The sequence below is a fragment of the Gymnogyps californianus genome, chromosome 21 (assembly GCF_018139145.2).
Source record: "Gymnogyps californianus isolate 813 chromosome 21, ASM1813914v2, whole genome shotgun sequence".
NCBI classification, from domain to species: domain Eukaryota; kingdom Metazoa; phylum Chordata; class Aves; order Accipitriformes; family Cathartidae; genus Gymnogyps; species Gymnogyps californianus.
This window is the reverse complement of record NC_059491.1, coordinates 7,566,785-7,593,682: the sequence shown is the minus strand read 5'-3', so window position 1 is coordinate 7,593,682 and position 26,898 is coordinate 7,566,785. Positions and strand designations below refer to the sequence as shown.

General features: G+C 45.7%; 1 protein-coding gene across 1 annotated transcript in view; it reads right to left on the bottom strand.

The window, feature by feature from the left end:
- IFFO2 (intermediate filament family orphan 2) overlaps positions 1-17,825 on the bottom strand; it is a 37,873-nt gene extending 20,048 nt beyond the window's left edge. The window contains exon 1 of the mRNA XM_050909235.1: positions 17,191-17,825. Within this exon, the coding sequence (XP_050765192.1) occupies positions 17,191-17,825 (635 nt within the window). The remainder of the gene's footprint in view (positions 1-17,190) is intronic.
- Between the last annotated feature and the right edge of the window lie 9,073 nt (positions 17,826-26,898).

Here is a 26,898-nt window from a genome sequence, read left to right as displayed (position 1 = left end):
AGGAGTACACTCTCTTGAAATGAGCTTGATTAGGTAAGGTAATTCTTTTTAGTGTTTCATGCAAGCTCATAGCATCTTTACATTTCTGCATCGCTCTTCTGCTACTTCCGTTCATCTCAGGCATATGGAAATCATAACTGCTTTGGAGGAACGGAGCTTTTACAGTTTAAGGAGCAAAACCACAAAAGGCCTCTGTCTATTCAATCTTTATTTATAAAGTATCCATCCTCTAGAATCAGAGTCTAATTAAAATCACATTTTATCACTAGCGTCCTCCACACCTCAAACCATTGTGCTGATCACAGGAACACAACCATTTCCTGTAGCCTGCAGAGAAATGATTTCTGGTTAGTCAAAAACTGTTTGGCTGATAAGCTACGATCAGATTGCAAGCTCTCGGAACAAGTCTTATGATGTAATTCATGATATGATAACTAATACATAAGGTAAACTAAACACTGCTTTCTGTACCCTCCTCTTATGCTTGCCTGCGTGTCAAGACAGATTTACAAATTTGTGCCCAACCTGTCCCAGCAACCACAAACCCAAGCAATAATAGACCAAGCTGCATTTGCTTCTCAGCACAGTGTTGGGCACTGACAGGCTGCAGCACAGTGTTGCAGGCAGAATTAACGCTAGTTATATTCCCCTCAGCACCAGCAACTTAAATTCATTTTTCACTCCTGTCAAAATCTTCGTGACAATGTTTACAACCCCTGAACAAATATACGTCTCTTAAGCATGAACAAATAATTCTGCAGTGTGGCTCTATTGCAGCTTTTGACAGCTGAAATGCAGTTTTTTCACTAGGTATAGCAGACCCCAGGGAAGGGGAGGGGGATTTGTTCAGTAACATGAGAAAGCAGGGACTGCCTGCCTTCCATTTTGCAGGAAGCTCAGCAGTGACTGAAGCTAGCCCAGAACTGTTTCTAACAAAAGAGCCTTGTGAAAAAAGCAACTCGGGCAAATGCAAGGCCCACAAGTTTGGCCTGTGGGCTTGCTTTGGCGGGAGGGGTAAGGATTTACTCTGTGCAATAAAGGAAAAGCAGCCAAGAGAGCAAGGTAAGGACAAAACAGTCTGCAATTAGAAAACTACCAATAGCTCAAGACTAGGCAAAAACTTAAGAAGTGGGGAGGGGGAAAACGCGCAACACAGAGAAGAGGAACCACTCAAAAGCCTACATCTAGGAAGCTCGCACTGCAAAAGGGAAATGTTATGATGAACTTTAAACTTCCAGTTACTGAGATCAGCCCTTAGTTTTATCGAGACAGCCTTACAGCTATCAGAAACACATCATAGACATGTGAGCTGCAAAACAATTAAATTAGCTAAGGTATCAACTTCTAGCACGCTGCTCTTTGTCATTAAGACACGCAACTATTATTCCCTACACCTAGAGAATACTTCATTTCTACAATTGGCCTGAATTCAGCAGACTGCTGGGGAGCGGGACCTTCCAGCGCCACATCTCGTCTGTGCCTCCGAGATAGCTGCAGTGACGTTTTATTCCAAAAGGAGACATCAGACAGACAGTTCGCTTGACAAGTCAGCTCTGATTCCAGGAATACGATACAGCCCACGCATGGCATAGTAAATATGATTAGGTCTAACTATGAAACATCTGATAAGATTTATACCCAAACACCCATTTGACATAGATCAATATAGCATGACACTTTTGGCAAGATGAGAATCAAAGCACTCCATTTTGGGCTTCTTTTTAGCTCAACTGTGCAGAATTAAGTCATCTTTGTAAATATTTTACTGTAGCCTAGGTAGCTACTACATCAGCTTTCCTAGGACAATGCTCAAATTCTCGGTTCTCTTCCTCTTGTATCAATTAAGTCCAAGGCATTCCCCCCATTTTGTAGGTATATCCGCTTATTTTTTCCTTTCTCTCTCTCTCTATTTCTATTAACAATAAAAGGGAAATTTAAGAAGACGGACACATCCTGACTTCACTATATTGGAGGACAGCATCATATTTCCAAGGCTGTTTCCCATGCTGCTATTCTTATTTACCTCCGACAGGTCTCACGGTGCTAATGGGCATTCATCGTGCCAGCAACCCACTGACTAGCACAATTACAAAACAAAGAGGAAAAGAAGAACTCGAGCAACTAATACAATTGGGAAGAAATCCCATTTCTATAGAGATCAGACCAATGGTCTCAAAAGCCACCATACTATACTCTCATTTTTTGCTCATAGCTGAGTCCATGCTCATGTCAGTTCTGTCTGATCCAACTGTCTTCTAGAAAATAGCAGCACTATGCTCGTTTCTACAAATTTATATGGCAAACCCTTATCTCATTTGCCACTGAAGTATACAGAAGAGCTCTGCATACTCTAGGCCTGCAGAAGACAACTGCAAGCACAGCTTATGAAACAGCCAAGGCAAAGAACATTACATTCCTGTAAAATTGTTGTCGTAACTGCAGATAAAGTAATTACTCTGACTCATTTTGAAAAAGGTAATCTGAAAAGCACAGGATTATATTACTGTATAGCACTGCTAGCTACAAGTTAATTATCAAATACTGAATTCCCATGTAAGGAAATCTCTAGCAAACATAAGTACTACAAACCTCATGCATTAAAGACAGACAATCACGTATATACATTTATTTTACAACTCTGTCTATCAACAAGCAGCAATTTTATGGTATTTAGTATGTCAAACATTCAGGTGTTTTGTCCTAACACTTTGGCACAGGCATATATATAAAACCGCTGTGAAATTCATCCAAGTAAACTCACTACTCCTAATGGCCATTCTCTTTGAAGAAAACATTACCGAAATACAGTGACCTATGCTATAAAACTTAAGTGAAGGACAAAGAACAGAACAGAGACTATGAGCCTGAAGAAAAGTACTGGCTTAAGTCAATATATATACACTTTTTTTTTTTTACTTCCTGCAAAAGTGAAAAAGCTGCCCATTATTCTCTACTCCTCCTGAGGAATTGCTTTATGTTTATCTACCCACCTACGGTATGGCAGGGGGTGAAATTTCATTATGTGGGTCTGACAGACATGTACAAGCATCTCTGAACAAATGAGAAGCAGAAGTTGGACATCTTGAAGTAGTTTTTTTGCTAAACCTGCAATAGCAGGGCAGGAAACAGTAGCCCATCCAGTGCTTTTAAATCACATTTCAATTATTGCATAACTATTCATCATCTCAAATTCTTTCAGTCAACATACAGAAATAGCCTGGTACAAGTGCTAATTTGAGAAACTTGTAGAATTGCCGTGTCCTGCACTGAAAAGGTCAAAACAAGCTTTCGGAGACCCTGCGCAGACAAAGGGGAGTCTGCACGCACGAGGAGCCTGAACTGTGGAACACAGCATGCTATTATCCCGGTGTCCCAGTAAAGCCATGTGATTCCTTTGGACAGCTCATCTCCAACATCCACATCATTACTGAAATAAATACAGGCTACAGGAGAACAGAACGGAGTGAGAAAAATTTCTTCTGCAAATTGGAAGTTGGGTTGTTTATAAGGGAGTTACCAACAATACTTCAGTGCTCAGTTTCAGCAACGAAACTGCACAATGAAAAGGGATTATTATAACTGACTCATGCAATAATCACAGAAAAATCCATCCATTGTTTAGGGAAACTTAAAAATTGCTTAATGCTCTTAATTTAATCAAATGTATTTAAAGAGCAGAAGATAGGCACCAGCATGCCTGTCCCAGAATCTGAAGCTTCACTGGCTTAAGGGGGGGGGGGTGGGGTGTGGGTGTCAATCTTATTCCAGGCCTTCAATAGAGTTTTAATAGTTTGCTAAGATGCAAGACTACTAACATGAGTACTTTAGAAAAAACCCTCCACGCCACTGTAAACTGCTCACTAGGAAGTGTTAAGCAAATATTTATAATAAATAAAAGCTTTCTGCAGCCTGCCACCAAATATAACTTTCAACTCCTATCCTCCATGCTAAAAATTTAACTAGTGATCTGACCTCGATATACTGTGGTTTCTAAAGCAGGGGGGTCCCATCCTGTTTCTCTTCTCCCTAGCGCACTCACTTCAAACTCTTAGTCCTTTACCTCCATTTCAGCACATTAATTTTAGAAGAGTAATATAAAATACCCATTAATAAATCTAACAGGTCTGTAAAAGTATTACCAGCACACATGACCACAATAGACTTTGACATGACTTGTTTCTGAAGCCAATCACCCCAAGAGCTTCATAGCTTCTACATAAAATCCAGTACACGAGACTTTGAGCTGATTTTCAAGGTTCTCCACCTAGTCTTTAGTAGCACAAGAAGAATCCACATTTTTCCACAGACAACTGTGTTCCCCCTTCCTTCACCTTTCCTTTTTTTACCTCTAATTCTCAGTTCTCTTTCCCGTTTTTTATCCCCAGAACACAGGAGACACTTCAAGAGCTGATAAAAATATTAGTATGGAGGAGGGCTTTTGGGCAGGAGGAAAAAGAGTAAGAAAGCAACCAATAAAATAGATTTGAAATCTACTTATAGTCAAGAACACTTACTGTAACAAAGGAGTACAATTCTATACAGTTCTAGCCTTGCAGCAACTTTACAAAGATGTCATAGAAGCGTGCTCTAATATACACCATCACCATTTTAGAAATACATTTGTATTTTTATGGTGCTCAGGACATTTCACTTGTAATTTCTCGCCTCCTACTGCTGCTAAGGGCTCTTAGCAAAATGCAGACACCTTGCCAAAAGTCTGGCAGCTGAGGAGACAAGTAGTTACAGAAGAGATTTAAAGCCATAATAAGATCTAACACTAAGCTGTCGGAAAGTACAGGCAAACTTCTGTGGCATGAATTTCCTTTCTATTTTCTATAAACACCTAATGAAGGCTTTCATGAATGTCCTCTTGGAGGCTGCCAAGTTAAAATAGTGCATTATCTCAGCTGATGCACATGACTACATGAAAGATTCTTACATCACAGCTCTGAGAAGTAATCTAGCAGGCTTTTAACTACAGGAAATTTTTCCCATGTAGGGTGAGGATTATTTCTTTTCAGAACTGCCTTATGACCTCATGATAATCTGTTATGAAGAGGAAAACCTGGATGTTTTGAGCACTGCCGTTGCAGTGTGGGTCTCCTGCTCTCCAGACAGCGCATGGATTTTCTGGCACTGGAACATTTACACTCATGTTGAGTCTCTGGGCTTCAAGTTGAGTTCCAAACAACGGATCCCCAGCTAGATCTCTTGTGAAGACGGGTTTTCACACTAAGCCAGCATGAAGCCCAGTATTACTCCGGAGAGCAAACCAAGGATGTCTGCCTGGTTTCCACAGTTAACAGCTGAAAAAAATCCCAGTTAAACTGATAGCCTTTCTAAAGGATTGCTTTCAGGAATACATCAGACTAAATAGCACGTGTCACAGCTGGGCTAGCTGGTGACCTTAAAAGAAAAAGAAATACGTCACTGGCACGGCACAAAATGATCAGAGACGGCACCATTTTCAACACCTACTGCAATCTACTAACACATAAACCCCACCTCCTTTTCAACAGATATTCCCATCTTCTTTCATTTCAGTATGCAGGCAAATCATCCATTTCGGGGAAAAACTGATCCATTTCTGTAAAGAAATACTGAACCGTGTAATTAAATGTACAACTAGCTAAGCTTAGTACAGGTTACATTCTAACAGCTAAGTTCAAAACACTGGTACTTTAACATCCCCTCTCATAAAAGGTCTTCATTTGACTTACTGATTTCATGAGTAAATGCTTTCTATATCTAGCCATTCCCTTTGCTAGCCATGTTGTAACCACCCTGCTGTTATCACCTCAAACTAATTCTGAAAGGCTCTGATAAGACCGAGCGATAATAGATCAGGATTACTCTTCTGTGGAAAGGAACCAGAGATCCTGCTGGAACATATTAACACAACATTTTCATTCACTTCTGCAGTTCTTCAGCCTGAAATGCCAAGAATAATTGCAAGTTGGAGCTAAAGTGCTCGCTGCTCTCCTTACCTTGTCTTTAGGTTTATCTCCATCTGCCCTCCCTCTTCCTCCACATCCTTTAAGAACCACCCTCAAAACTGAGCGCTAGAAGTCATCTTAATCTCTGCCCCAAAACTAAATACTTTAGTGAACCTATTAAACATCAAGGAAACTGTTTATTAAAATGAGATAACGCTTATCTGCTTTCAGGAGTCGGGAAGGCAGGTGGGATACATACCCAGTACCAAGCAAAGTCTCCAAATAGTGCTCCTGTCTGTCCATTATCTTATCTACATTTTAAGAGTTTTATTACCTTTATAAAGGGAAATATATTTAGGTGTAGCTTTTATGTGCAGTATCAGGATTCTAAGAACACAAGTATTAACAAAGGGTAAGAAATAAACTGTTCTTCAAAGGCTCCTATGACATTTGAGGAAATACATGGTACTCCTCACAGTCCTTCAAGAAACATAAGAATGCTCACTCTGTTTAAGCTGCTTTAATCACTTGTAGTACAATGGGCAGATTAATATAGTTTAGTATTCCTAGTTAATTACGGTGACTAGCCTTTACAGAATTACCATTAAACCACAGTACTGTGCCATTTAGATGGAAGCAAATTAATAAAGATGACAGCTAGGAGGATATAAAATTCAAGATTAGGCATTTTTAAATATTTGTAGAAAGGCAGATAAGTCTTAAATTCACACAAACATAACAGTTGTTTTTGCTGTCTCGGTTGCATAAATTCCCAAGAACATAATTGTTTAGTACTTGAATTCACAGGCAAACAATGAAAAACCTTGATGAACACTGGCCCACACTGGAATACCCTCAAAGATACTTGTCCCGGACTTACTGAAGCCTGAAGTCTCTGAAAGGGAGTAAGCTCAGTTTGCCTGCTGCTGCAAAGAAAGTTGAAGCTGTTAAGTTTTCACAAATGAAATCCAATTTTAAGGCAGTCTGAAACACTGCAAATTGTTATCAGTGGGAGGGTATAAACTACTGGCAGCGGCAACCCTGTGCTATTTACGGAGGGGGAGAGAGGGACAGCAGAGTTCCAGTACAAACTTGGTTTTAATGCAAAAGGCCAGTGAAAAGGAACAGAGTGACTGAGACAGTGACCTCATTCCCCTGCCTTTCGACTGCCCTACAATTACAGGAGAATTAGGCTGAGTCATGGACCCAAACCCCACCTAAATCAAACCCCCCTCAAAGACAGAGACATCCTAGCTCACCATGGGGAATAAATCCCTGCTCATGGGTCTAGAGCTGTATCTCATTGTGAATTTTATAGGAGAAAGATCAAACAGTAATTAATGCTTCACTGAATGCTGGAGAAAGAAAAAGGCTGTACATTTGAAAATAGGATGACACCTCTTTCAGGGCTGAAACAAAATGACACTAGTTCAGTGAATTAACACCTAGTTCACAGTACCCACAGCAATACGGCCTACCTTGACATGATGACTATAAGGCTCCTACGGTCTCCCACATAAAATAGTAAGTAGAGAAGACAGTAAATTCCTTCCAGTCATTGAAACTTAACAGGGAAGAGTGACTGCATTGCATATAAATGGATAGAAGGATCTAATGCCCAAAAGGGGAAGAGCAGCTATGAAGGAAAATGGGTTTATTTGCAGATTCATCACGGGCTGCCACCAGGAGCTTGCTGTCCTTCAGGGATAGTTATCACAAAATGAGCTTACTTACGTCCCATAGCCATTCTTGAAAGGATAAAATTCTGTAGAGCATCTCTGCAAGTGGGACTTCATTCCCAGGGTCACTTTGTCCCTTTTAACAAGAAAAGCTGGTCTCCCACTGACAATCGGCAGTTCTGCGCTCTGGTTAAGAATACAGATTAGTGGAAAAATATTTTCCAGGGCATTAAGGAGTCTTAAGTGCTTTGCACTCCCTTTTTCTCCCCTTAAAGGAAAAAAGAAAAAAAAAAAAGAGGGGTTTCAAAACTGCATGGATGACAGAAACAGTCAAAGGTGAAGTGATTCTGGTATAGTCGTTTGGGAAAAAATTCAATAGAAGAGTTAGGAACAGAATTCAGACTGCCCGATGCTTCATCATATGGTCAATGCCTTACTGAAAAGTTTAGAGGGGGAAATAAAGTGGGGTTCTTTTGTACCTGCAAGAAGGGGATCTCCTTGTAGCAGTTTTAGTGACAATAACTTTTTGAAATATTAAATATTAATATTAAAATATTCCCATTACGATTCAATATTAATGTACCCATGCCATTCTACAGAATTATGTAAAATTACACTAATACCTAGTATTCTTTTTAACTAGATTTGACTTGTCAGGGCTTGACTTCTATGATTGAACAGACATGGGCCTGCTAAATTTAAATTCTGTTCTGTATCAGAGAAAGCTTCACTAAAAAAAAAAAGACATAGTTCTATTTTCTCCCCTCCGAGACATGCAGACAAATTTTACCTGTAAGAATCCACAGACAGAAATACATTTTCCATTGAAACCACTGATTTGGAATAAATACTGAGCCAGGATCCCTTTGATCTCTAGTTCCAGCATGAGTCACTGCATGGACTAAACACATCTACTGTATTTAAGGGTAAAGGGGGATCCAATCCTATTATACATCATCACTTCCTTCAACTTCTCTGTTCCCTGTGTTAATGAGCCATTGTAAATTAGTAAGTTTTCTTGCCCACATGAAGAGGACTAAGTTAATTCCTCCTCTTTTTAGTGCAGGGTCTGTGAACTGTCATGTCTTTCAACCAATGTTGATCTCTGCTTACATATACAAACCCCCATACATTTCAAAGCAAACAAAACTGGGTTTCTAATGCAGTGGCACACTTGTGTACCGATAACCGCACAATACAGAACTTTCTCTGAAGTTTACCTGTTCACAAAGGCTTTGTAATTTCTGTTCAGGTTTGTGAAACCATTTAAGATTGGAAATCAAAACATTTTGGCTTGTCCATAGCACCAAGAGATTTGTGAAGTTACATGGAATTTAGGCTCAGGCTGTAACACCAAGTTTTGCTTTCAATTGTATTTTTGTGCAAATTCAGAATAAATCCACTGAAATTAGCATCAGATTGAAGATTAAACTTGGAGCCCCATTACTAACAGTAGCAATGCAAGCCACCCGTTTGATCGCACACAGCTAAAATCCTTCTCTAAAGCAATGCATGTTGGTGGCTTCCAGATAGAAAAAGCCAAAAAAGAGAGAACTGAACATTTCTCCAGTGAGAACAAGCTCCAAAATGCAGCAGTGGGCTTATTTTTGAAGCCATGACACAGAAAGCAGACGTGACTAGGTTCAGTCCCAAAATCTACTTGGAAGGGGATTCAAATTAACAATCTTTTGGGGGAAGCGGGATACATCGACTCCAGCAGAATGCTTCCAAATTGAGTCCAGTAACCATCGAGTCACGTGTAGATGAGTTAGAGTGTGAAAATGCTTGAACAAAAGGCTGCAGAAATGCATCATCTGTGATTCACTTTCACACACTAACAATGCAACTAGTCCATGTTCTGTGTCATTAACAAGCAGGACGCATCATTAATGGGCACAGAGCACCATTCTCTCCGAGCTCTCTTGATGCTCTTGTTATTGAAGTAGATCCAGAGGCAGAGTTGATGGCATTTTTGTACATGGATCAACACCACTCACAGCAAAGGAAACAGAAGAGAGTCCCATACATTTTAAGTTTTTTAAACAAATGCTAATAATTTCATTTTTAAAAGGCTTTTGAAACTAAGCACCTTGTTAATCCAATCATGGTAAAAGTATATACCTCCCAGTTGCCACTTTCTGCAACAGTACTAGAAAAAGGCACCGAATCATTCTGACATTTTCACAAACATCTAGCACGACCTGTGCAATCCAGGTGACACACTAGCAGGCACTGTTATATCACCTTAGCTTTTTTCAAGCCTACTTTGAAGCAGAAAGATCTGGTAAAAACTGTTTCTAGACTAGGCGACAGCCAGGGATTACAAAACAACATACACATTACTTAGTTCTTTGGCATCAAAAACAAATCCCACCCTCCTAAATGAGTCCTCCTTAATCAGCAGGCACGGGCATCTCGAGGTCACTAACTACGGTCATTCACCTCTAACCCCAAACCAGGGCATTTTAACAATATATTTGAAATTCGATAATCTCTCAGTGTGTCCAAGCTATCGCCACACTACAGTGATCTCAGTTTTGCCCCCTATTCTAAACATATAATAAAGTGGAGGCAAGTTCCTTCGCTTCAGATGCAAGGGTGGGAGGTACAGGCATGGAAACTTGAGAAAAACGTGACCAGGATAACACCAGCACATGAAAGCAGCCGGAGAGCACTCATACAAAACGAAACCGGGGACAGTAAAACGTAGAAAATACCCTATAGAAGCCAGGCGTATGGTGGGGTAGAGCAGAATGGAGTTTGAAAACTGGTTTAAAAGCACGGCTGTGCACTATATGATTTCCTTGTGCCTTGTTTACTAAGCAAAATCAGTCTTGCCCCATTTATTACCTTTTATTACCATTTATTACTTATCAGTTCAGGGTTCTGGGAACACGATAATATTTAGTTCGGAGAGGTCACAAGGCTGCAGAAGAGCTTCAGTTAGACTAAACAGCGTGCAGATACATAGTGTTACATTTTTAAACTTCTTTTTAAAAGACCAAACTGGAAGAAATCTCTTCCTTTCTTGTACATACAAAAAGGCTGGTCTTAAACATTAAGATGGAGACTTAAACCATAAAGAACAACATCCTGTGAATATTTCTAGCAAACTAAAAAAAAATAAATTTAGTCACAGAAAAGAATACGCAGGAAGCCAACATAAGACCTGGCAGAGCATCACCACAAAACCTTAACCACAAAAAAGCAGCTGTTGAGCTGTATGTGGGTTCAGTGCTTTCTTTAGCTACAAGCTCAGCACTCAAACTGCATTACTGCAATGAAAGCCTATGATTACAGATGACAGAGCTAGAAATAACTTGTTTCTGTGTTTGTTTTCACCTCAGCCCTAAATTGCAAGGGTCTTCAGAGATTATTTGGGTTTAAGATCAGCGGTATTTGCGGGGTTTTGCTCCCAGACCTACTCAACGCTTAAGCTGTGCTCTGAAAGTCTGGGTTTTTGCCTTCAGAAAGGCCAAAGCTTCCCACCATGAGTCATGGGAGGAATCAAAAGGTAAATTCAAAATATACACAGAAAGTCCTGTGGTTCTCTTGCAACAGAGGAAGCTGTTCTTTGAAGAATACAGCACAGATCCTGGCCCAAGTTTCTCTGAAACTCTAACCACAACACGAGGTGATTCTTCTCTCCACCACATCCAATCTAGTTCATCTGCGAATTCATTATTTTAATTAGAATTCAGAGTTAATAGTTAGCCAAAGATAAAGTTCAGAATAAATAGCTAACTTGCACAGCTAAGATAGCTATTTCAAATCGGTCATAACATATCTCAGCCCTCCATGGTTGCTCCCATTACAAGCCAGGTTAAGTAAGGCGCGCACACACACACAGATTTATCTACTTAAATATTTAACAAAGTACAGCCCCAGTCCCACTGTGGAGCACTGTTAGAAAGCAGGATCAAAGGGAAATGTCCTCCTCTCCTTCCAAAACTTCTCCTACATTACTACAACCCAGAAGTCCCAGTTTCTAGCTATACCATGGAAAAAAATAAATCAAGCTGAGATTTGTTAGAGTGCTCCAGATATTCAAGTATATCGTAAATGCATGTCTTTGCAGCAGTATTTTAGAAGCAAAGATGGCATCATTTAAAGAAAAATGTCTGACACCCAAACAAACTTTATTCTTATAGTGCTTAATTTGCACAGCTCCAAGCAGCACAGCTTTCCAACCAACAACTGTAAGGGATGTATGTTTTTGTTATACGGCCAAGTTTTCTCACATTAAACAATTTCATCCGTTCTTCACAAAGAAAACTTACATCCTCTCAGTGCAAGTAAAAAAGTCTTTTCAAGACTGAGTCTCAGCTTTCACCAGAGTGAGCATTTAACATCAAACTTCACATCTTCTAAGGGGTATCCAAAAATCTCCAATACCAGGCTGTGTGGCTGCTTTGGAAGCAGTAAGGAACACTAAATTTCAGTGAAAAGCCACATTGAAACATAACTACCTCTCTAAAACATAAAAAGAAAAGCAGAAATACCAGAATTAAATATATATATATGGCTTTACACAGAGACTGCATTATTACCAGCTCTGTAACCAATTGAAACACGGACAGAAGTCTAGCATGCTGGTTACATTCTTCTATAGGGATAAAAAAATTATTTGTTTTTTATTGGGTCTATGCGTAACATTTGCATCTTGTTACCACTGATATTTTAGCTTTAAAAGTTTTCAGACATTCCTCCAGGGCTTATCTTAAGCACATTTTTATTAAGTTGCCTTCTTTAAAAAAACGAGATCCAGTTAGTTTTGACGCGCATTGCCTTTGACAATGATAATCTTTGTCCTTTCCAGCTGCAGCAAATTTAAGATAATCTCTTTTTCAAGTGGACTTTATTAATCTTCCAAATGAAATACCATCCTGAGGTAAAACAATTATTTCCAGTTCAACTCTTAGTAACAGTTAAGTCTCTGCTGGAAGAGACTACTAACATCTGGTAGACTCAATATCTGCACCAATTAAGAACAATTTTGAAACCATAATATACAAATCTATTCAAGTGTTCAGACTAAAGCTCTCCGCAGACAGATCAGCAGCCTTCTTGCAGCTAAAAGAAAAAAAAAAAAAAAAGAAGGGAGAACAGGGAATGACTGCAGAAGGGTTTCACCAAGTCAGCAGACACTCGCTGGCCACACGCAGCAGTATTTTCACTGTCATAACACACAGCGATGCGCTTAGATCTTCAAGGGAGATCTCCGTGCAAGTCTGCAAGCTGAAAGGTGAGACACCTCGCCCGAAGGAGCCGCCTCTCGCCAGGTCTATGCGCTGTCCTCAGCATCACTGCCTGACATATTCCATATGCACGCATTTTGACGTCCTGCCTTAGCCAGAAGACAGACCGTCAGCACTTCAGCCTCGATTGGCAACGTAACTTGATTAATTGGGGAGGGGGGGGGCACATTTGTTTTCTCCTTTCCATAACCAAGTAGATTTAAATACCTGGGTGCACGCTTACCAACAGAAACACAGGGCATCATCTTTCATTTGAGATGCTGAATGGGGATTCAGCTCAGCTGCCCGAAGCCTAAACGAAGGACCCCAAAGCACGCACGTACCAGGGACAGGCAGTTATGTAACGACGGACCGTGCCGGTTTCACATCCCCAACCGCTCTTCAGAAAGCAGATTTTTCTTCTAAATAACCTAAACAGATCACCGTAACCCAAAGTCCCTCACAGGGCAGCGGCACAGTCACATGCCTGAAATTAAACCTGCTTATCCCCCTCCCCGTGAAGCCGGTTACCCATGGATGGAGGGATAGATAGATCCAAGATTCAAACACTGGTCATTTAAAAACCCACAACTGTTTAATCTCACCTCAAAGGAGGTGAAGCAGTATAGTTGGGGTTTTTTTCTGTCTAGGAAAAAAAACCACTTCACCTGTGTGTTTCCACTTACAAAATCTGACACTTACCTCCATTTTCAGATAACTGTCCCTGAAAGTATTTTTTTATTGAGCTAGTTTGACTGCAAAGGAAGCGGACAATTTCTTGTTAAATGGGTAGTAACAGATAAAAAGTTACAAAGGATTTGGAATCAGATCTATGGCCAAAAGCTCTTCTAAATGCTAGCACAGCTTGAAAAAAAAAAAAACCTAAGGAAAATGAATTTTAAGTTCATTTTTCCTATAAATCTCCTCCAATTGCTAACTCCCACAGCTGAAGTCATAATCCACAGTGTAAAATCATGATCATTACTAAAAAAATATTATAAGATTAAGACAACATGTTAAGTAGAAAAAGATTCAACTTTACATACCATTTGTGTAAAATAACATCATCTGGTCTGAAATATCTGCTGGGCTCCTTAGGGGGAACATCTTCTCATTTGTACTTCAGATACAAACAAAAGCCTGGGTAAAATATGATCTAGGCGCTCTACTGACTATGCACGCTAATACTTTCTAGACCTCAGAACTCCAGTTTCTTGTGTTAGGATGTCCAAGAAAAATCATTCTGAGGAATGGAACAAAGGAGTTGAATGTATTTTCCTAAAATGAAGCCACTGGTAATCCCAAAAATTGCACAGGCAGAATTTCATTGGAAAGAGCATCTTAGACGACCTTCCACTACTATTTTTAGGAGTAGCAGTAAAGCTACCTTTAAAAGAAAGGAAACAAAAGGGATTATTTCACCTCTGAATTCTACCATTGCATTTTTCAATTCACAAGTATGACATCAGTAAGTTTGCGTCTTCAATGACAACAGACATCAGGTATGAGCTATATGTCTTTGAAACTATGTATTCACCTGAGCAGTATTCACTGACTTGCCAACGTAATCATCTGCCTGGTGTTTTCCTGATAGCCAAATATTTCAAACAAGAAACATTTGCTAGCTGTGACCTCCTTAATCAGGTGGTCATCCTGGAAAGGAAAAAAAGCCTCCATTGTTTTTGGAAATAAATGTAATGTATCGCTACCTGCTTAAGCATTCTTGCATATCGAGTTGGTGGGTTATTGGTCAGGTTACAAGGCCCGACTGCTTCAAAAAGGCTACCGTGTTCTGCTGGTTCTTGAGTTAAGCAAAACAGTTATTTTCTTGGTGTGAAACAACAACAACAGCATACAAAAACCATTCTGGTACATCTTGCAAACGCGGTGTTTCCAACACAAAGGTATCTGCAACCTGGAGCCGTGCCATTTCAAAGGACCTCCCGCCTGCTAGGCGAAGGGGCTGCCCATCGGTCTGTTTACAAATGCACACGTATCTTCGCAAGATCACAAGTCTGCGTTAGAAACCTGTGCACGCGCCTAACTTTCTGCAGGCCCTAACAGCACCGTCAGGAGACAGGCACAAGGCTTATTTTCCACTTGGAGCTCATTTCCCTAAATAAAACTCCATCATCAAAGGGTTCACAGCAAGATAAGGTAAACCCAAAGTGCGTATTTATATACACATACGTACACACAAACATGCCATGACAAAGAATCCCTTCCCTGCAAAAACAAACAAGAAAACATCAGTACCAATCTTTACAGGATTGCTGACAAACACTGCAACACCCCATTAGCTCATGATAATGAAATCGAATTGACTAATCTACTCTGACTGCGAGAATTAAATTTAAAACAGCACAGTATTACTCCATAAGCATGCAAAAGTGTGCTCAAGGCCACAAATGAAAAAGCCAATCTACCCCAAAAGAGCTTAACGTGTGATGTCCATCTGATGACTGAAGGTCACAGAAGAGCGGAATAATCATTCCAATTACATAGTAATGAACGTACCATAAAAGACACACTGCAGATATAGTACTAGTGTGATAGATGTTGATATGCATTAATTAAATTTTATTTTCAAGCATCAGGAGAAAAACCTGTTTCAAGAGCAGGAAGGGTGGCGAGAGTAAGATTTGCGATTGCCGTCGAAAAGGTCCCCTTCGCTGCATTGAATTGATTGGTTTATGCAATCCCCATGAGTGTGTAAGCAGTCACACCTGAATACAGACTCTGGGGTGAAAATTCGCTGTACGCAAGCGAGCGAAAGCAGAATAGACAGAATCAACTATGTATCAGTAGAAAGACTGAACTTAAATGGCCCACAAGTCTCCTCTTCCTTAAGAGGAAAAAATAAATCACGTATCCACTAAAAAGGAGAAGTATCCCCAACTTTTGGCAACCTAACCCACACCCAACACGTATCTTCCTTAACCAAACTGCCATCAAGCGCAACTTCCTCTGAAGCACCACTACTCCCATCTCCTTGGTACCAACCATAAAAACAAAAACAACCCGTGCCACGATGGCATCTACTATTCTAGACTGAAGAAAAGAGGCCAACTTCTCTTCCCATCCAGATTCAGTAGGTGCTCCAGCCATAAAGTACAGAGCAATCAAGGCACGCAAGCTTTAAGAAGATGTAGTGAAAGCAGACAGTACCTTAGTTAACAAATAGGCCAGAAATTACTACTTGTATAGGCAGATATGCCTGCCTATAAAATCTAAACCGAGTTAATTCACAAGATGAGGTCTGTTATAAAAGCTGATGACTCGAGGTATGCAAAGAGCACACTGCAGCCCTGTTACCCTGGACAGAAGAAATTCAGCTACGCTTCACAGGCCACAGAGCCGAGCAATGCCGGCTGCCTCCAAAAAAAAAAACAAAAAAAAAAGAAAGGATTAAATTTGTTCTGCAGAAAAAAAAATACAAGGCTGGGAAAAGAAGAAATGCATTTTAAGCCTAAAGATGACAAAACTCCAAACGGGAGTGCCCACGCCAGCCCCAAAGGACAGGCAGCTCGTCAGACAATGCAGGAATCTCCCTGCAGAATCCTAACTACCTTTTTTTTTTCCCCCTCTGGCCTCCATCTCTGCCACAGCTACGTTGGGCAGGCAAATACAGCAAACCAAAGGGAACGCTATCCATCACCGGGGGGAGAACACCACCATTTAAAAACCCAGGGCTTCCCAACAGGCTGAGAGAAACCTTCAGATTACCAGGGTTTACAAAGGCTGTCGTTACTGCTTTTGTTTTGACTAATTCAGAGGAACATCTTGGAGTGCAAACCTTCCCCTGCAGTATTTGCAACCCAAATATTGCAGCACTGAGCTAATTTCGGAGAGCTGGCACACGAAATCGACTACTGGAGTGATTAGACCAGAAAATGAAGGCAAGCTAAATTTAGGAGTAACTATGCAATGCAATATTAATAACAGATTATTTCCCTTCTCCAAAAAGGATTTTTTAAAAATTATTTTTTTTTAAGTCAAGCTGACAATGCTCTTTTTAAGATCAAGGTTCTCCAGCCTCCCAGGGAAGGACCCTATAATTTTCTGGACGCCAAGCTGAGGTGCAAACCCCCCCCCCCCCCCCCCCCCGCTGAGAAAGAGCCTCCCCAAACCCATGGGAGCATCCTCCCCAGGGAGGGAGCCCTGGGGTGGGCTGAGGCCTGTCCCCATGTCCCCAAGGGTCTCCCCACCATCCCCAAACGCTTCCTCCGCCGCAAGGAGGGACTCGCCCGTTTCCCCGCACTGCAGAAGCAGGCGGCCCGCATCGCCCCCCCCCCCCCGCCTCTCCCGCAGGCTCACGGCCCCCCCCCAGCCGCTCACTTTCTCTTGTACTCGTCCCGCTCCCGCTTGACTTTGGCCAGCACGTTGTAGAGGGCGCGGATCTCGGGGGTGATGGTGTCGATCTGTACCCCGACGCCGTCCGGATGGATCCAGGAGACACCGGGCCCCTGCACCGTCTCCAACCCGCCGCCTCCGGTACGCCGCACCTGGGTGTAGCTCCAGATGGTGCCGGGCAAACGGCTGTAGTGAGGCGGCGAGGTGAGGGGAGCGGCTGCTAGCCCGTGGCCGGGGCCCGGCGGCGGCAGCAGCGGGGAGGTACCGGAGTCGGTCTGCACGGCCTGGTCGCGGGAGAAGGTCTTGTAGCGCAGGCGGCGGTCGCGCTCGCTCTGCTGGGCCGCCAGCTGCTTCTCCAGCAGCCGGTTGCGCCGCTCCAGCTCGTGGACCTTGGCCAGGAAGCAGCGGAACCGCACGTTCAGCCCCTTCAGCAGGTGGATGTTGGAGCCCAGGTCGTTACGAAGCGCCGCCGTTACCGGCGGGCCCCCCGCCGCGGCCGCCGCCGCCGCCGCTGCCTGGCTCCCGGGGCCGCCGCCAGGGCCGGGCCCCAGCGGGCAGGAGGCGGCCGCCGCGCCGGGGGAGAAGGCGCGGGCCATCTCCCCGAAGAGCAGCGAGTTCATCGCCCGGCGGCCGCCTCAGCCCCTGAGGTGAGGTGAGGAGGGGGGGGGGTGGGGGGGGCTGCGGCCGGAAGCGGCGGTTTAACGGTCGCCGCGGCTGAGGCGGAGTGACCGTTGGGGAGCGCGCGGGCCGCTAACGGCCGCCGGGACGAGCGCTGAGGAGAGAAAAGGGGAGCGGAACCGAGACCGCCGCCGCCTCGCGCTCCCGCGGCTGCCGCCGCCGCCGCTGCCCGGGCACTGAACGGCCGCCGGCGTGGGGCGGGACCGGCTCCGCCTCGCCCCGCCCCCGGCGCCAGCGGCTGCGGGCAGCGCTGCCGCTAGGCCACGCCCTACCGCCAGGCCACACCCCTTCCCTTAAAGCCTCCTCCGCCCCATAGCCACGCCCCTTCCCCATAACCACGCCCCACTCTCCGCCCCCCTTCCTCGTAGCCACACCCCCGCGGTGCCGCGTGTGCGTGGCGGGTCCCTCCACGTGTTCGCAGCGAGGCCTCACCGGGGGGGGGGGTGTGTGTGTGTGTGTGATTTTTGGGGGGTGACCGGGTCCAACAGCGCTCCTGATCCCTCAGCGTGCCCCCAGATTAATTAGCTGATGTAAAATAAATGAGGGAGCATCGCCCTGCCCTGTGAAATGCTCCCCGCCCCTGCCTTTGTATCGCTGCTTTTGGCTCTCCGGGAAATCACCTGATTGATAAGATTGAATTGTAAGGGGTGAGTTTTGTTATCCGATTGCAGAGTCCTGCCTAAGTGCTAAATAACATTGATATTATAATAATTAAGTTATTAAATAAGCGTTTCCCAACTGCTGCTCCTGGACCTCTGAGCCACTCGGCAATCAAAGGATATTGTTTAATTGAATAATGTGATTACTCTGTTGCACTGCCACGGATCAGAACGATGCTTTGTGAGCAAGCGAAGTACACGGAAAACTCTCAGTAACGCTGGTGTAAAGCTGTAGTAAAGCTATTCGCTCAAATAGTTTTTGAAATAAAAATACGGTGCTTTCCCAGGTAATATTTATATTAAACTACGCGGGCAGCAGCATCCACTTGCTGAAACTCCATCAGCACCTGCGAGCTGTGCTCAGCGCCGCAACCAAAGGCTCTTCAAAGGGCTCTGTTAATGTGTTACAAACTCCGGTTTTCCCGGCACCTCCTGGAAAAAAAAATAAATGTACTGGGTGGAGGCTCTTTATTAAAAGGATGACTCAAAGAAACACCTGAAAAGATTATCTCTTCCCGAGCACAAAAGCACTTTAGCTTCAGTTTATGTAGACTGTAACCTGTGTTCATTGCTGAGGTTCCGAGAAAACACTGTTAATACCTTGGTCATTAGGGCACGGCTGTAACTGCTGATGCTGGGTACCGTCGATGCATCAAACAGAGCCGCGTTTCGAGAAAAAAATTGCAGCTCACTGGGAAACATTTCCATGGCGTGTACCCCCCTGCAGATTCACAGCAATGCTTGCAAAGTGCAAGGATAGACTAAAACCGCCGATAATGAGGTTATTACTAGGGGCAGAAGCCAAGCAAGAGCAGGTTTCTCCTAGATCTGGGCAATTTCCCATTTTTTAGGCACACGGCATCCTCGCTGGCAGGCGGTGATGCTGGAAAGAGCCGGGCGATTTCAGAACCCAGCAAAACCGCGTAGTCAACAGCTGGGAAAATCCTGTTGAACAACAACAGATTTTTTTTTTTTTTTCCCTTAAGGAAGCAGGAAAACATCAGAGGGAATGATAAACCGGCCAGTTAATTAATGCTTTTGTACCTGCCCGGTGAGACGATGAATATCGTGATTGCTTGTTAGGCAGCACCCATCACCACGGCGGTGAGGATGGATTCGCCACGGCCCGATCCAAAGGTCGTTAAATCAATGAGTCTTGTTCCTAATGGGCTTTGGCTCGTCCCCGGGATGCGTACGGTCACCACCAGCATCCTGCTCTGCCGCCGGGCCACGGTTTCATCCCAGCCCCTGCAAGTGAATCATCCTGAATTAATCGCAACAATTAATGAGGCTTAGGCTCGGAGAAATGGGAATCCCTCTTCCACGAGGGCTCGCGCACCCGCGGAGCTGACCCGCTGCCACCGACGGCGTGCCGAGCAGCCGCGGTCCGGCACATGGGATACCGCACGGCGGCTGGGGACATTCCTGTAGGGATTCCTCCGATTCCTGCCGTGGAAAGCTCTCCGCTGCCTGCCAATCGCAGATATAAATAATGAAACGCTGATTAGCCCTTTCCTATTCAGACAGGGAGGAAAAGGGATGGGAAATGGTGCTATTTCTGAACGCAGAAACTATCCGGCAATTAAATAACGGTGACCACCCCCAGCGATGCTAATAATAAGGCACTGGATTTAGTTTTGCTCTCAGTTGCTTCACCCAAACACGGGCTGGAGCGGGGGCTGAGGAATCTGGACCCTTGGATTTCATTTTTACACCCATTTTTACCTTCGCTTTGTTAGCATCTTTCACTCACAAGCCTCGGCAGCTCTTTCAGGACTGCTCTCTACATCTGCTTTGGTTTTTTTTAATATTAATTTTCCTGGGTTTGGTTATATACATTGAGGCTTTGTTAGTCTGACACTCGTGGAAAGTTCTTGTTTCCTTGCGTCTGTCTTCCTTCAAAGTAACCAGTTTTCAGCCAAACCAAACCAAACTCCGCAGCCTCGCCAGCGCATACGTACTGGGCTGAGTTACAGCAAATAGGGGATGCTGCCCCGGGCCGATGTGCATCGCCGCTCAGTTACGGTTTGCGTGTTTGAATAAATCCCCCTCTAAAATAAACAAGCAAAAATCCTTTGGATTAACATCCATAAAATGCCCCTGCCCGGCCCCTGAAAATGCCCAACTCAATAATCTCAGCGGGAAGAGGGGAACCCTCCTCGGCTCCGACTTTCCAGCGTCGCGGTGAAGCAGCATCTCCGCCAAAGCCCCCGGCGATCTCAGCATCCCTCCCCTCATTCCCTTGGACTGCGGCAACCGCTCGAGCCTGCTCTTTGCCGACCTCAGAGGTGGAAAAGGGTGATTTATTCACTCCGGACTCTGCGGTAACAAGAGGGAGCTTCTTTCTGAGGCTGCCATTTAACAACCAGCAAGCTTCAGTGGTTAAACTGGGTTTCAAGTATCGCTCACGTGGGGCTCTTACCCTTGCGCTGCAGTTTGCTGCCTGCCTGAATAAGGCTATTTGGGCAAACCAGGCTGCTGAAATAAGCAGAATTTTTAACAATGCCTCCCCCAAAACGGTTGGTTTTTAACCCACACCCGTGTGATGGTGCACGAGCATTGGCGGGGTGATGGCAGCAGCAGCTGATGAGTTGCTGCAACGAGACACGCCGCATCCCGGCTGCATTTTTGGCCGGCAAAGCGTTTCCGACTCCGGTCAACCCCTTTCCCTCGCATGTTCCTGCGTTTGCACCGGCGTCAGGGCTGTTTCCTTGAGAAATCGGAGGAAAAACCATCCCTGCCTGCCCGTGCCCTGCGACAGGCGCATGGGAAGATGGGCAAGAACGTGCCGGCTGCCCCGATGACTCCGCCGGTGACTCAGACCCCACCTAACGCACCCGGTCGTTGCAGGAAGAGACGAAGGCCGTGCCTCTTTGCACATGGCCGAGGTGTCGCTCGGTGGAGAAAGGGCCGGCTTAGTCACCGGGGTTATCGTTTCCAGCCGTATAAGGGAAGCCCTTGGATCACGTCAGGAATTGCATCGGTCATCACGTCACGCTGCAGAAACAGAAAATATTTGGCAGGTTGGCTGCTATCGGTAATGTGGGAGGAATGAGTTACATCAGCAGTTACCAAACCGGCGATTTTTCCTTCCTGCAGGTTCCTTCTAGCCTTTAAAGGAGGTTTCTCCTCCTAAAACTGTGTTTTGTCCCCCCGTATATTTTCTACCTCTTCTATCAGCTCATGCGAAATAGGAGCTGCTGCTTTAAATCCAGCACCTTCTCCCATTGCAGGTCTATTCCTTTGCTCCAGTCGCCTTTTCAGAGACAAAAATCTAATTTTGCCACTTTTTGGGGGTTTTATGCGCATCAGCACAGCAAAACCGAGTTCAGCCACAGAGAGGGATGCTGAGGGTCTGCTCACGCGTGGCCGCAGAGCTCCCTTTGTCCTCAGCCCACCAGCAGTGACTTGGGGATGCAAAGGATGGACCCAGGCTGGCTGACTTCAGCACCCGTCCCCTCTCGCCTGGGCTGGGGATGATCTTCTCTACGGAGATCACGTAAATATTTTGGAAACAAAAGCTTCTGCACCACGCTCAACCCAAAAAGGTGGGTGAACTCAGGAGACGGGGATGCAGCGAGAGATAAAGATGCTGAGAGCGACTGCGAAGCATCCACTAACTTGGAGGGGTTGAGACATGCCGTAGTATTTCCTTGGAGACTGTGGCAATATTCATTGCTTCCTTAGTAACCAAATATTTGCATCTGTATTGAGTATAGCAGCAAATATGCATCGATAAGCCCGTACAGGCCGCCGCAGGTGTGTTTTAAGGACGCAGTGAATGCTTTGGCAGCTCGTCGAGGATAATTGCGGGATGCTGGGTCGTTAATTTGTGCATGCCCGAGTGCTCAGTTTCAATCCCGTCGTTGCTAAGCTTTTCATTCTGCAGGTAGCAGGTAGACCCTGGCCTGATTAATTTAAATGTGGAACAACTTTCCAAGGATTTTTGTCTTTTGGGAAGAGATAGGATATGATATGATTTCTTTTTCGCTGTTCCCCCGCACTTTGTAACCCGCACTGGGCTCAGCGATGGGTTGAGCAGCATTCAAAGCTCAGAGGGTTAAGTTGAATTGGGATATATTTTTAGCTCCCTATCAAAATCTCGCTTCCAGAAGCCATTAGCTGAGTATTTTCATTCCTTGTACTGTGGGGTTTTTTAGCCTGACGTGTTTTGCGTGACACAGGATGAAGAAAAGCTTCCTGCTGGGAGGTGGTGATGGGAGTACTGGATGGGGCTGGCTTGGGCACCCCGCTTTGCTCCAGGGCTGCGTTTCCTCCGAGCATCCCGCTCCCTGGGCAGGCCTTTCTTGCCTCCCCTCCTTCTCCACCAGCATGGGACAACGGGCGTCTGCCCTACAGAGGGGATCCTGCGTCCTATCGCACCCTGGACCACTCCAGCCCTCCGCCTCCCATCCTGAACCCGGAGGGATGCTTGTGGCAGCCGCAAGAAAACTTGGTGTCAGCGGAGTGAGTCAATGAGCCGAAGCTGCCGGAGCGGCTCCCCTCTTGGATTTCCCAATGTCCTGGGGTGTTTCTGAGGGAGAGGTCCTCGGGTGGAGCGCCTTGACAGCTAGACGCCCAGTTTTCAATGATTCTCAGCCCGTAACGCAGCCCGGTGCCCTATGGCTGGTAAATACCTTTCCACTGCGTTGAGCCGATGCAGTCACCGAGCTCGTTATATCAAAACTGCTTACGGCAGGCAAAATACGGACCGAGGGAAGAGAAATATTAATGACCTGGCACTCGGGAGATGTGCCTTTAATGTCTGATGTCATCATTTGGGAATTAGTTTGTTGTCATCAAATATTAGGAATAATTAAAGGATGGCGCTGGGTTTAGAACGCACTCGTATTTGTTCATTAAATAAGATTAAAAAAAAATGGCCTGGGAGAAGCTGCAGGGATTAAACGCCCGAAGAACGGCTCGTGGGGTGTCCCGACACGCAGATGCTCAGCCGTCCGGACGATGTGGCAAGCACCAACGCCAACCCAACAGGTAACCAGAGACACCAACGCAGCACACCATCACAAACACTCATCTGGGGCTGAAACCGAGATTTTATCAGCCGGGTACACGTGCTATCCCGGGGCGCTGGTTTTGGCTTTCATTGCTACCCAGGGCTGTAATTTGCGTTCAAGGCCCAGAGGACTTCAGCCTTTGCAGGAGCATCCCGAGCCCTTTCCCATCCCAATTTCCCGGTCTCGGGGTGAGGACGGCACGCGGTTACCCCAGGGGCATGCGCCGAGGGTTACTGAGGTCCTGTTGCCACAACGCTTGGGAAAGAACAAGAGCTTAAGCGGGATTACTGTTAATAACAGTAATTATTGGGGTTATCATCTTTACGGTAAAGATCTCTACATCGAAATGATTCGAGCCCGACAGCCCATTAATCAGCGGGTATCCCTGGCTGCCCTGCCCTCCGCCTCCTTCCCCAAATGACAGCATCTCCTTTATTCCTCTCCCACCTCCTCCAGCCCCTGCCGCTTCCCCACCGTGGGGAAAGATGCAAAAGATGCCGGACCCAACGTCGCTGGCAAGACCAGCCAAGACTAAACAGCATGTTCTCGATAGTTCTATGTATGTTTTTTTAAAGCCCAGCCTCCCTTCCTATACCAAAGCTGAACTTAAAGCACAAACAGCTTCATTTTTGCAATTTCTGCTTAATATACGCCCTTCTCTCTATCATACACCTTGCCCAGCAGAGAAAGGCTGCAGGGAGGGTGTTATCCTGCTTCCCCAGTGGCATAAGACCAATGCAAAAAAATAATCAATGTTTTCGCCCTGCGGAGCAGGTCGGGTTTAATCGCAGCAGCCCCAAAAGCAGCCCTGGGCTCTCTACATGGAAACCATTTCTCCTGCAGCTCCGGGGCCCCCCTGGACATTTGCAGATCCCTGAGGATTTGTTGGAGGGTTGCACCAGGTTTGGCTGGAGTTCGCCCACAGCTCGGGCTCGGTTATGATTCACCTAAAAGTGGTTTATATTTTAGGAGGGAAGGGAGCAGGCTGAGTCAGGCAGAGGAGTGTCGGGGCGGTGGCACGGTTCCAGAAGGAAGCCCCTGCTTTTTTAGAGCGGGAAAGCCATCGTGAAGTGCCTGATGCTCCCGGGGTGATGTAGAAAGGGGCAGGAGAGCTCTGCGGCACCCGGCTGCGCGAATTAGGCACCGGGGAACGCGTCTCATCCCTCCCGGGTCCATGGCAATGGTGGGACGAAGGGAAAAATCATCGTGGGGCAGAGGAGGAGGTTTGGAGAGAGGTCGTAACTCCCGCTTCAAATCCGGGACCTGTAGCAACAGAGCCTGGACGCAGGGAATAGCACTGAGCGCGGGATTATCCTGCTCTAATGAAAGCTTAATAAACGCTCTGAAAATAAACAACATCTTTCAAGAGGCAGCGGCCAGACCTCTTCACACACTTCAAGGGCTGAAAGCCGCATTCCCCATCCCGGTCTCTGGGAATGTTGCCTTTCTGGGGGAGATGCCCGGCGGCCCCGAACTTGCCTCGGGTCTCAGCGTTAAAATGCAGCGCAAGGGCTTCCCCTCAACGTGTCGTTTGTACCATTTCCTTTTTAATTTTAACTAAAAAGCATCTCTTCCTACCGGCATGTTCCCCTTTGGGAGGGGGAGAGGGATCTCTGCCAATCTCTGGGGTTTTGATAAAAGGGATGGAGCTGGCGGTTCTTCCCTGAGCTGAGCAGTCGATGTGAACGAGCGGGATCAATCCTGCCAAAAAAAGCTGCAAATGGGGGTTTAATAATTTTTTTTTTCCTTGTTGGAAACCAGCAAGGGAGTAACTATTCCTGGAGGTTCGGGTGGTTGCGGCTGGCTTCTCCCGGCAACTTCGTGTACCGGGGAGGGGGGGACAGGACCTCTCAAAAGTGATTTTGTACTTAATTTGCCCAAACATCTTTTTCAGCGGCTCTTGCAAGCTGCACGGCTTGTTTTTCCCCGTGCCCTCGATTCTGTACGCGTGAGTTGTGAATCATCCCTGCTCGGGGTGATAACGTGGCCGGGCTGCACCCCAGCGATGTGCAGCAAACAAGTCAAGGCCAATCTTACTAATCTTTTCTGGAGCCGGGCAGGGAGCAGAAACGGGACCCGAGGGGTGGCTTCTAAATAAGCTCGCCCGGACCACGGGAGGTCTCCTGAGATGCGCTGGGAAAGCCGCTCCTTCGGTAGAGCAGCTAAAAACTTGTGAATTTAAAGGCAATTGGGGAACCTGGACTTGGTGCTTTTTGTACTCATCGATGTCACTTACCTGCTCGGAGAACGTCCCATCTAGTCCTTGAGCTCGATGGGGCGTAAATGGGTAAGGAGTAAGCCCTGAACTGAAAACAGGGCTGGCCCGAAAGGCAAGGCTGAGGCAGGGAGGGAATTCTGCAGAAGATTTGCTTTATTGTCAGAGGCAGACGGCAAAGCCGGCGTCACGGTGCCCGCTGTTTGCATAGCGGGCGCTGCAAGGGTTGTGCTCACGGCGTGGCAAAAGCGGTTATTCCTGCAATGGAGACAGAAAGGGCCGGGCTGGCGGAGCCTGGTGTGATCTTCCTGGAGGACAAGGTGCTCAACGGCCAAAATAAGCACGTTGGACTCGATACAGGTTCATGCAGGCAAGGGACGGTGCCGGTGCAGTGTCCAAGCAGTGGCTGGCGATGCTGAGAGCAAGACGGAGAAGACGAGGTTTGCAGAGGCAGGAGCTGACGAGGGGAGACTGATAATTCAGCTAACGATGCTGCTGCAGCAGCAGGGACAGTCCAGCCCTATGCTGTGCCCTTCAGATGAGGAAAGTGGGCGTCTTTCCCTGGGAATTAGCTGCCCAGCACGGAGAAAAGCCTCTGTGCTTCCCAGAGCCAGCGGTTCGGGCACCTCGGGAGGCATTTTGGTAAAATAAAAACGTCGAACCCCGTTTCAGCAAACACATGACACAAACTTTTCTGGCAGGGTAAGCGCAAGCCCGGCCGTAGGAGCTGTTTTCATGTGGTTCAGCGGGCAGTGGCCCGTGTCTGGTGTCTCGCTTCTTTGCTGTAGGCTCCTTGAGCAACGTCTCAGCATCGCCTTGGCAGAAACTGGCAATGATTTTGTGTGAAAGGGGTTTTTTTGCTGTTTAATACCGAGGTAGCCTTCGCTACAGTGTGCGCTCACACATAGCAAGGCTCCCCAAAAACTTTGGATAAAGGGAAAAGAGGTTTCTTGCTCCAAATTCCTGCATTGGAGGCTGCAACCCCGAGATGTACCCACGTAATCGTCGAGGCTCCACCACGGTCTTGCTGAACGCACGTGATCCACGTGTCCTTCCCCTGCCTGAAAAACAAGCCGCGTGAACGCATGCCCAGGGAGATAAATCACTTTTCCTGCATTGGAAA